We start from the raw sequence: 12,188 nt of genomic DNA on the forward strand, positions 1-12,188 counted from the left end.
AATAGGGACTTAGAGGAAGTAAAGGTTGCTGATCAAGACACACTAATACTATGGTGATTTCCTACAGAAAGCCAACGATTAGAACCCATACGTTTATGGAGGGACTTGGGTAAGTGTGAAGCTAGATGGCTTGAATGTGAGGGTTGGAAATATGCAAAAAAGTAAAAGGTAAGGACAGGTTGTGGAGAAAACAGTTTAACTAATGTTCCATAGGGTCCTGGAAGAAAATGGACCTTAAGAGAGGCCCATTTAGGACTGTAGCCAAGATGCTCAGAAATTAAATCTGAGTTGTGAAAGAACAAAGATTTATATATAATTGCTTTTGGACTATTCTGAAATAAAGTTGGGATTGTATCACATAAAATCTACATAAGAATATGCTATGGATAGGCCAAGCGTGGTAGTTCACACCTATAATCCCAGCACTTTGGGAGGGTAAGGGAGGTGGATCGCTTGAGGCCAGGAGACAGGTCAGTGTGGGCAACATGGCAAAATTCCATCTCTACAAAAATACAGAAATTAGCCGGGCCTAGTGGTGCATGCCTGTGGTCCCCCAACTACTAGGGAGGATCAGGTTGAGCCCCGGAGGTGGAGATTGCAGTGAGCCAAGACTGCACGACTGCATACCAGCCTAGATGAGAGTCAGACCCTGTTTCAAAAAAGAAAAGAAATAATGCTACATAAACCTGTAACAGGAGACAGGAGTCAATGAGAAGTCAAATCCTTGCCTCAAAGATTATTACAATTTTGTTCAAGGTACTCAACTTCTCAGATTTCTTCATTTCTGAAATGGCAAGAGAAATGCCAACATCAAGAATTTTTTTATTTTTTGAAACAGGGTTTCGCTCTGTCACCTGGGCTGGAGCGCAGTGGTGCCACTGAGGATCACTGCAGCCTCGACTCCTCAGGATCACATGATTCTACAGACTTGGTCTCCAAGTAGCTGGGACTACAGGTGTGTGTTACCATGCCTTACTAATTTCTACAATTTTCTGGTTTTTTTTTTTTTTTTTTTTTTTTTTGGAGACATGCTCCATGGTCCAGACTGGAGTGCAATTGTGCTGTCCTGGCTCACTGCAACCTCCACCTCTCAGGTTCAAGAGATTCTCCTGCCTCAGCCTCCTGAGTAGCTGGGACTATAGGCACCCACCCCCATGCCCAGCTAATTTTTTGTATTTTTAGTAGAGACAGGGTTTCACCATGTTAGCCAGGATGGTCTCAAACTCCTCACCTAATCATCTGTCGGACTCAGCCTCCCAAAGTGTTGGGATTACAGATGTGAGACACCGTGCCTGGCCTTTTTTTTTTTTTTTTTTTTTTTGAGACAAGGTTTCACCATGTTGTCTAGGTTGGTCTCGAATTCCTGGGCTCAAGCGATCCAACTGCCTTGGCCTCCCAAAGAGCTGGGATTACAGGCATGAGTCTCACCATGTCGAGGATTTTTTTTTTTTTTTTTTTTTAAGAATTAAAATATATACAATAACATATAAGATATCCAAGTAACAAGCTAAGGAAAAAGTATGTATTCAACAACTGAAATAAAAGCCCATTTCATTTCTGTCTACATTTTTTCAGAGAATGTATTTAAAAGACTCACTTCTTAAAAAAAGACACCCTTACTGGGCATATTGGTTCACACTGGTAGTCCCAGCTACTCTGGAGGCTGAGGTAGGTGGATCACCTGAGCTCGGGACTTCACAACTAGCCTGGACCAAAAAGAAAGACACTCCTGGGAAATCTCCTTGAGAATGTTTCTCAATTCTGCCCTCAGTTTTCCAGAGGAGAGAGTACTTCCTGATCCAGCCACACATAGTTTTCTAATGCTAAATGTAAATTATATGAATATTAAAAGAATTAAATGAGACACTATTAAAAGCAAAAAGGGATGGAAAATATAAGATGGTTTCATTATTAATGGTGACTTAGTCAATCCACAAGCTACAGGGTCCACAGTGTCCCTATCGGTAAGCAGTTAGCAAGTTCGTAGCTCTGTACCATTATCCAAAAACAAAAGAAAGCTAGTTTAAGACTCAGTTAACAACTGATATGAGAGAGCGCTAGTGGTATCACTGCTAATTGAAACACAATAACTAGCTTGATATAAGAGCTAAAGCTGTAAAGCAAACTCTGGCATAAATATTTGTGACCTTGGATTAGGCAATGGTTTCTTAGATATGACACCAAAAGAACAAACGATAAACAAAAAACCCCAGAAAACAGACATCATTAAAATTTTTAAGACTCCCATCCCCATTCTCAATTATTTTGGGAAAATACCTAAGGAGCAGACTTAGTGCATCCAATGGTAATTCTATTTTAACTCTCTGAGGAACCATCAAAATGTTTTCCTCAGCAGTTGCACCATTTTGTATTCCTACCACCAATTCTCAAGGGTTCCAATTTCTCCACATCTTTGCCAACACAGATGATTTTCTATCTTTGTTTGTGTTGTAATTATAGATACCCTAGTGGGTGTCAAGTGGTATCTCATTGCGGTTTTCAGTTGCATTTCCCTTATGATTACTGATGTTCAGCACCTTGTGCTTCTTGGTCATTTGCATAGCTTCTTCAGAAATGTCCATTCAATCCTTTCTCATTTTAAAATTGGGTTGTCTTTCTGTTGGGTTGGGGTTTTTTTGTTTTTACTTTTTTATTTTTTAAACATAAATAGAGATAGGGTATCACCATATTAGCTGGGCTGGTCTCAAACTCCCAGCCTCATGCAATCCTCCCACCTCAACCTCCCAATGTACTGGAATTACAGTCGTGAGCCACCACATCTGCCTGTTGGGTTGTTTTAAGAGTGGCTTTGTAGGCCAGGCTTGGTGGCTCATGCCTGTAATCCTAGCACTTTGGAAGGCCGAGGTGGGCAGATCGCCTGAGGTCAGGAGTTCAAGACCAGCCTGACCAACACGGACAAACCCCGCCTCTACCAAAAATACAAAAAAATAGCCCGGCGTGGTGGCAGCCGCCTGTAATCCCAGCTACTCCAGAGGCTGAAGCAGAAGAATTGCTTGAACCCAGGAGGCAGAGGTTGTGGTGAGCAGAGATTGCACTACTGCACTCCAGCCTGGGCAACAAGAGCAAAACTCTATCTCAAAAAAAAAAAGAGTGCTTTGCAGATTCTGGATTCTAAAGTGCTTATCAGATATACCATTTGCAATATCTGTCTTCCATTCTATAGGCTATCTTTCACTATCTTGATAATTTCCTTTAATACACTAAAGTTTTAAATTTTGATAAAGTCCAACTTATCTACTTTTGCTTTTGTTGTCAGCCATTTACCTCTCCCCAAGCTCTCTTATTTAAGCTATAATAATCTGGTCACATATAGCACACAAACTATGAAATCAGCCTAATTATAATAAAGACTATCTTGCTGACATATTAAGTTTATTATAAAGTAAAAATACTCTCTTATTAATACAGCTAAAATCTTAGACTTAAAAACAATACTTTTCCTAACAAAAGTAATGACAAAAAGTCTTTTCTCCCCAACTTTTTTACATACCTCCTATAGAAGTGCCAGTGGTACTATTGCTTGTAAGAGTAGCTGAAGTCTCTGACACTGTTGAAGGTTGGCTACTGCTGACAGCTGAAGCAGTATCAGAGGCCTGCTCAGAGGTAGATGGATTTGAATTGTTAATGGAAGCGCTAGTAGCTTGTGATTCCATTCTTGCAGAAGTGGTAGGTACTACAGTAGGTTCTACAAAATACAAAATGTCAACTTAGCATTTCAAAACAAATTAGACAAAGGAGTGTATTTTAATCAAAGCTAATGTGTTTATGATAATTAATAAACAAGCAAACTTTAAAAATACAAACTCTCTAAAAACATATGGTAAAGAAAGCTTTCATAAAGCTAAACTGCAATATCAAACTGACATGTCACTAAAATATTACTGCATTTTAAAAAATCTAAGACTTATAACCATATTCCAATAATTTAGGTGATAACAGTTTTCAGGTAGCTTTCTAAATAAGTTCTCTGATCTATCACAAAGAAGAAAAGAGTAAAAGGGAAGTAAAAGTTCCTTGCTAAGCACATACATATGGTCACAAGTTGTCAGAACAGTGTTACAAACCACACTTTGACACAATATGGATTCTAGGGTAAGACTGTCTGGATAGCAATACTGATTTCACCACTGACAGTACGAATATGAATAAGTTACTTAACCGTTCTCCATTTCCTCATTCGCAGAACTGGAAAAGTAACAGAATTTTCTTCATAGAACAGTCATTAGGATGAACTGAGATCACATACTTCATATGATGCTTTATAGAGAGTAATCACTTAACCTTAGATATGATCTCTAATATCTGTTTTAATCTTCTTTCCATGCCTTTTTGTACGTTTTCCAAAGAAAATTTTGTAATTATTAATATTCATCAGTGCTTTCTAATAAAAATTAATATTTTTCTGTCAGAAAGTAAGAGAAATTTCAGACAGACCTCAACTTGTGAGTTAACTTTCAAAGAACTAATTGTAAAATGGCTGCTTAAAATGGAGAACAATGGGAATAAATCCATCCAAAGCATAGTCACAATTAAATCTGAAAAGAAGGGGCTCTCTTAACATGCTGTGGAATGGGAAGACTGACATTCTAAATAATGCAGTATGGTAAGCTAATTCCTTAGGTACAAATAGTACCTATAAGTCCATATGGGACACTTTACTTTCAATGCTACTATGTACAAATGTATATGCGAATTGCTTGTACATAAAAAGCGAGGGGAAGAACTTCTGTTTATTTGTAAATAGTTTAACCAGGGTTTCTAAATCCTGGCAATACTAACATTTTGGGCTAGACAACTCTTCGGTGGGGAGGAGATGTGTGCTGTGAATTGTGATGTTTAGGAATGTCACTGTTCTCTACCCATTAGGCATTGGTAGCATTCTTCCCTAACTGTGACAACCAAAAATGTCTGCAGACATTGCCAATTATCACCTGGGGGAACAAAGTTCCCCTGGTTGAGAACCACTGGCCTCATATACTTAAGTTTTAGATTTATTTTTAGTAAGAGAGAAACTTTCCACTGAGAAAAACTAGGGGAAGAAGAGGGTATCTACTGATCACTGGAATACTTTTAACCCAGTAAAGTGTAACTTTGGTTGAACTTATTCTAGTGAGGAAAAGGCTATACTCTATCGCCATCTCCTACTTACTGGCTAGCAGGTGTCACATTGGAACACATACAAAAAGTTTCCAGAATAGTCACTCTGTATTTAATTAACTCTGAGTAATCATTAATTAATCCCTATTACATTTGCCACTGTCTTACAGATAATTTACAGTGTTTCAAAACAAAAACCAGAGATTGTTGAATGAAATGCGAACAGCTGTTTAGCTCTTCATAAACAACTCAGTATTGGTACTCTTAAAGTTATGACCACCCAAACTGCAAACAGCCCATAAAAGAGCTGATTGCATATGGCCTCTAACTCTTTCCACCTATCACCTCTTTCCATCTCCCTGATATGTTCTTTGCCCAATTTATAGCTAACTCCCAAACCTAACAAACTTATAATATGGTTTACCATTTTCATTTAGGGAAATTATGACTGACCAATTCCTAAGATATAATAATACCTCAAGATGATTCAATATGTGGGCAAATTCACATATGTATTCATTCATATAGTCATGAATTCTACCACTTTTCCTAACCTCTGTATTCCAACTCTGGCTTTGTTTCTTCAGTTACTTGGGTACAGCTGTAAGCCAAAATAAAACACAAAAACTGAGCAGCACAAAAAGGTACCAATAATATTAAAGAATAACGTAACTTTTAAAAGTAAAGCTAGATATTTTAAACAACCAGTATTAGTCATTTAAAATTCAGTTATAATGCTTTTGTGTTTGTATATAAAAAGTGCTGCTTCTATTTTTTCACGGCAAGTTAAAGACAATCTTATTACAAATCAAACTTAACTAGTTTGATCTAAACTCAAACTACCACTTGTAAAACTAATTTTTTCCTTAGAAAATAGCTGTCAAGTAATAAAACAATAACCACAAAAAATTGTATGTAAATTTACAAGCCTAGGATATCATATCAACTAAAAACGTGAGATTAAAATATCTGACAATTTCCCTGTAGTTAATACATTACCAGTAAGCAGTAGAAGGAGTTTCTAGCATATTAAGATTTCCTTTTATCAAACTCCTTTATAATTTTCTACTGTTACTACTTCAATTTACCATCTTCATCAACGGTAAGGTCCACAACTTCTGCTGCATTCTGCCTCAAGGGCTGTATAACAGTAGAAATCCTACTGCGGTTCCGTGGCTCCTGTGGCCGACTTGCATGAGAACTTGAACCCTGGCTCCAATGAGATCTGGAGTGTCCAAGGGTTGAACGAGACCTTAAATTACATCAATATTAAGTTAGTAAATATAAATAAATAATTTTTAGTCACCATAAAAACCCGTAAGCCTTTCTTACTAAATGTTAAGTTTTTCATACAACATTTCTCCAAAGAAATAATGGTAATAGAATTAAAGATCATGATTAGCACAATGTCCGGCACTCAGTAAACTCTGCTGTATGAATCACCGACCAACTAGCCTAAGAATATAAATGCTATGTTGTACCAATCATTAGTGTAAAATATACGATTCTGTTTCAAGAATGGTACTCTCCTCTTCCATGGTTACTTTGAGTATTTACCTAGGTTATAATAAACTATTTATATTTTCTGTTAATAGCTAAGATTATTCACTATAGGTAAAGGAATAAAATAACACCCTACACATTTAAAAACATCCACAAGTACATATTAGTTTGGTAGCCATAAGAAATATCACTTGCATGAGCTGCTTTATGCTTTTAAAACACGTGACTGCAAACCCTAAACATCTAACTTCATTTAAGTATGTGTGTGGCATTACACTGTTCTAAACTTACTTACAGGTATGTATACTTTTAAGGACTCATTATAATGATTTAGACTGAGGATATACAGGGATAGTATGTAGAACATGCAGTCCTAAGGCTCCGAGAGAAAAAAAAATGTATCTTTTAGAAAAGTGCGGCCAATAAAACACAAGGGCTTTCTCCTGCTCAAACTAAATATAAAACTGCTTATAAGTTTATTGTCAGCATTTATGGAAAAGATCTGTAATATAAAAGGTCATCGAGGGTAGGAGCTTAACCACTCAGAAGAGAACTCCAAAGGTCAAAGTGGGCTGAAAATGGCCTCCACATTTTCAGTCCAACTTGAACTTCAAAGATTACAGAAATTAAGAGTTTAAAAAGGTGTTCAAATTCTAAAATAAAATTCTTAAGAAGGAGTACAAAGGTTAATTACTGAGCCACTGTCAAAACAGGATATACATATCAGAAACAGTTGTACAGCTTGAGCAGTGATAGTAAACAAATGTCTTGGGATAAAATGGTTTCATCCGAGGACAGGTGTCACCACTTAAAATTCTTGAAAAACCAAGTCTATGATGAGACTGAGCAGTCTATTATCTCTGGTAAGTTGTTAATAGCTGAAGGAAGTAATAGGTGTGCTTTGCAGCACTTCTGTGAAAGCATCATATTCTACCAGACGGAGCAAGTGTAAAAAAAAACCTGATGTATGAGGAAGTCTCAAGGAGGTATTAGTAGCCACTATGATTAGTAGCAACTATCAAATTCTGACACAAAACACTCTAAAACACAGAAAGATTCTCTTAAATGCAAGGGCCAAAAGCCAGCTAAACAATAACAAAGTTAATATCCCAGATAACAATAAGGAAAATAACAATGAGTCGTGAACACTTTGAGTCTTTTTCAAGATCATTATTTATTACTCAGGTAAATGAATCTGCTTGGCATCACCATGTCCAAAAGAAGACCTCTAGCTCTATAAGGAAAAACAGGTCCATAATTTCAGTAGTCCTTACAGCTCATAAAAATTGAGTCACTGTTGTACCAAGCACTATGCACAGCCACAGGACAAGTGTGGTACATAACAATGATTATCAGTTTTCATCAGAGTTGGGGGAAATCATATAAAAATTAAACAAGGATATGTTACAGAATGTTCACTTCCATGCCTTTGGAAGTAGCACTTTGATGCAAAAAAAAGGCAGTGAAAAAGCATGTTCTAAGTGTGTTTGTAACAGATGTCACAAATACTTTTAAAATCAGTAACAACATATTAAAATGCAATCAACAAATGCACTTTTAAATTCATTACAACACGAAAATTAAGATTCATCTGTTAGATTATTAGTTTGGTGTAGCAAATGTAACAGAGCAACTCCTTATTGCAATTACTACCAACACTTATAATCATCTAAAGTATAAGATGAATGCAGTGTTAGGAGTTGATATCTTGAAGGGAGAGTTGAAGTGATTTTGTAATAGGGCCACATCTCTTTTCCAGTTATTTATAAAAACAAATGAGGATGTTTCACTGATGTGTTACTTCAGAGTACAGAAGAAATTACTGAGTGAAGGACAAAGAGGCAAACAGTATGTTTTGAATTACAGTGCCCTAACCCAGTAACAGCACAAATTTCACTGGTATCAATGAGTAACATCTTGAAACAAGCAGACTCTAACAAAAAGGGCTATTTCAACATCAGTGCCTCTTAATATATTTTTCACTTTTAATTTTAGTACCATCCCAAATACTTATGTATTATTCACATCTAAATTTCAAAGGAGATCATGAATTTTCCATATCGTTAAAAAAAATGCAATTTTATAAAACACTAAGAAAAATTATTATTTATTTACAGCAATAATGCTTAACTCTCACTGTATACTTGGCGTGCTTTAAAAAGACTAACCTCTAAAGTTCCAGTTCAAGTCTGGGAAAAAGTCTAGGCAACAATATAGCTTTATTTTATTATCTTTCCAGGTGAGTTTAATGCAGCCTGCTTTGAAAACCACTAATCTACACAGGCTCAGTGGCATGTGACTAGAGTCCTATACACAGACTGAGACAGGAGAATCACTTGAGCCAAGCGGTTCAAGTCCAGCCTGGGCAACATAAAAATATTCTGCCTCTTAAAAAAAAAAAAAATTCACTAATCTGATACATGAATACTCAAACGGGGTCTCAAAAAAAAATTTTGTTTAAATATGTATATTTGCAGCTCAAGCATGTTTAATATTTACATTTAAAATTTCAAACATTTAACTGAGAATTCAAATCTCACCGATAGCTTTCTCCAACTGTTACAATCTCCACTTCACTGTCAGTTGAGGTAACATTAATTTCTTCATTGGCAGTAACCTGGGGAGTGGAAGAAGCTTCTATCACCACAACATCTTCATCAATACCTCCTGGAAATAAAAAGAAACAACATTTAAAGGCATCTTCCTGTCAGCTAATCATTAGGCAGAAATTTTTATTCTGACTTTGAAGACTATGAGATTCATTGCAAAAATAAAAATCTTACCTGTCAAAATAAAAAGTTTTTAAAAAATACACAAGGAGAAAAAAACAGAAAAAATGGTAATCACTATTTTAATCTATACTTCTTTGTATGTTTACTTCCTCTTTTATTAATTTTGTACCTTTTGTTACAAATGTTCAGTGGTTTCTATATGAATTTGTAAGATCTTATATACTTATCCTGTAATATCTGTAGTATATAATAGATCTTGTGTATGATATTCCATTATTTAAGATATTAACCCCATAATATCTCAGATAAAGTTATTCTAGTAGCTGTGTATGTTTTCTCTAAGGCTGTTTTCATTTAGGTGATATATTCTTTTAAGAAACACACAGTAGATTTTTGGTTTTATGTTATGAAATTTGTCATTCATTTATTTATTTGAGACAGTCTCTCACTCTGTTGCCCAGGCTGGAGTGCAGTGGCATGATCTTGGCTTACTGCAACCTCCTCTGCCCTCTGGGTTCAAGTGATTCTCATCCTTCAGCCTCCCAAGTGGCTGGGACTACGGGTGCACACCTCCATGCCAGGCTAATTTTTTAGTAGAGATGAGTTTTCACCATGTTGCCAAGGCTTGTTTTGAACTCCTAACGTCAAGTGATCACCCACCTCAGCCTCCCAAAGTGCTGGGATTACACACACGAGCCATCGTGCCTGGCCAAAATTTGTCATTTTTCAATGCATGTTCTTTTCTAAACTATTCTAAGTTTGGAAAGTGCGTGCTTGTTTAGAAGACAAATACATATTAAATCAGACTTGGTTGAAGTCTTTCTTTAATATGCTTTATATTACTGTATCTAGAACTTGTTTTTGTTGATATTAGATAAGATTATATAAATAGAATCCTGCTGTCTCTCCACAGCTAACTAGTTACCACAAAAACATTTATTAAAAATCTTTTTTTTTTTTTTTTTTTTTGAGACAGTCTCAGTCTGTCATCAGACTGGAATGCAGTGGCACCATCTCAGCTCACTGCAACCTCCACCTCCCAGGTTCAAACGATTCTCCTGCCTCAGCCTCCCAAGTAGCTGGGACCACAGGCATGCACCACCACACCTGGCTAATTTTTTATTTTTAGTAGAGACAAGGTTTCACTATGTTGGCCAGAATGGTCTCAATCTCTTGACCTCGTGATCTGCCCATCTCGGCCTCCCAAGATGCTGGGATTACAAGCTTGAGCCACCATACCCAGCTGAAAAATCTTTTTTCACCCCATTAACTTTTGATACCTCTTCAAATTTTCAGTTATGCAAAAGAAATATAGTCTGGAAACTTACTGCACAAATAGGGTCTATGATTAACAATAATGTATTGTATGTTTAGAAATGTGCTAAAAAGGTATATCATGTTAAGTGCTCTAATGAAAAAAGGAAACAAAGGTAAGGAGACAGGAAGAAATTTGTGGAGATAATGGATATAAGTCTATGGCATTGATTGTAATAATGGTTTTTACAGGTGTTATACCTCTTTCCAAGCACATCAAGTTATATACACTAACTACCTTCAGCTTTTAGTATATTAATCACACCTCAATAACGCAGTTAAAATATTTTTGATACTTCTCTTAAATATTATGCATATTTTGGTCCATTTTGAAGCTATCTATTCAACCTCTTTGATACAGAGTCTAGTTTAAGGGTAATTCTACTTTTTAAAATAGTTTTTTTGAGGTATAATTTACATACTTTAAAATTCATCCATTTTGTCTGGCCTTTCACAGGGAACCATCATCTTCCAATAATTTACCAAGATGAAAAACAGAAAAGAAAAGAGAATAGGCACCTGCAATATGTTCTCTAGGGCTTTTGGAAAACATGGAGTCGTTCCTTTGGCCACAGACATAGAAATCTACAAAAAAAAGTGATGCTGTAGACATCAAGAAAAAGGCTACTGTTCAAAAGGAATGCCCTATAAATATTACCATGGTAAAACTGGAAGTTACAATGTTACCCACCCAGTATGTTGTTGGAATTAATGTTAACTCATTAATTCTTTTGGCAAGAATCTTGTTTGTTGGCATTGCTGTAACAAACAAGATCCTTGCCAAAATAATTAATGTATATATGAACATATAAAGGACTACAGCTTAGATAGCTTCCCAAAACACATGAAGGAAAAAGGTCAGAAAAAGATGGAAGCCAAAGCGAAAGGTACCTAGGAACAGCTGAAGCACCAACATTCTCCACCCAGGAAAGCACACTCTGTGAGAACCAATGGACAGGAGTTTGAGCTGCTATAAAACCTATTCCCTGGAAATTTGTGGCTATTAGATGGCAAAAAAAAAAAAAATCAAAGACACCTGGACTATAAACAAACAAAACAAAAAACCCGAGGGCATTATGCTAAGCGAAATAAGCCAGTCACAAAAAGATAAAAACTGTGATTCCAGTTATGTGAAGTATCTAAAGTAGTCAAATTCATAGAAACAGACAGTAGAGTGGTGGTAACCAGAGTCAGAGGGAGGAGAAAGAGGAGTTGTATAACGGCTACAGAGCTCCAGTTTTGCAAGATGGAAAAGTTCTGGAGATCTGTTTCACAACAAATATGAATACACTTTTTTCTTTTTGAGATAGGGTCAAGCTAGAATTTAGTGGCACAATCACAATCATGCCCTCAATCTCCTGGGCTCACGTGGTCTTCCTAATTCAGCCTCCTGAGTAGCAGCGACTATAGGGACATACCACACCAACTAATCTTTTTTCTTTCTTTTCTCTTCTTTCCTTCCTTTCTCCTCCTTTCTCCTTTCCTTTCCTTTCTCCTCCTTTCTCCTTTCCTTTCCTTTCT

General features: G+C 36.3%; 1 protein-coding gene across 9 annotated transcripts in view; it reads right to left on the minus strand.

Annotated features, from left to right (window-relative positions):
• RNF111 (ring finger protein 111) overlaps positions 1 to 12,188 on the minus strand; it is a 104,280-nt gene that overhangs the window by 35,208 nt on the left and 56,884 nt on the right. For all 9 annotated transcript variants that reach the window (XM_032297303.1, XM_032297299.1, XM_032297301.1 and 6 more), the window contains exons 3-5: positions 9,162 to 9,288; positions 6,207 to 6,370; positions 3,512 to 3,706 (exon numbers count right to left, since the gene is read on the minus strand). In XM_032297303.1, the coding sequence (XP_032153194.1) occupies positions 3,512 to 3,706; positions 6,207 to 6,370; positions 9,162 to 9,288 (486 nt within the window). The remainder of the gene's footprint in view (positions 1 to 3,511; positions 3,707 to 6,206; positions 6,371 to 9,161; positions 9,289 to 12,188) is intronic.

The sequence above is a fragment of the Sapajus apella genome, unplaced genomic scaffold (genome assembly GCF_009761245.1).
Source record: "Sapajus apella isolate SASKATOON/1434 unplaced genomic scaffold, GSC_monkey_1.0 scaffold37, whole genome shotgun sequence".
Taxonomy (NCBI): domain Eukaryota; kingdom Metazoa; phylum Chordata; class Mammalia; order Primates; family Cebidae; genus Sapajus; species Sapajus apella.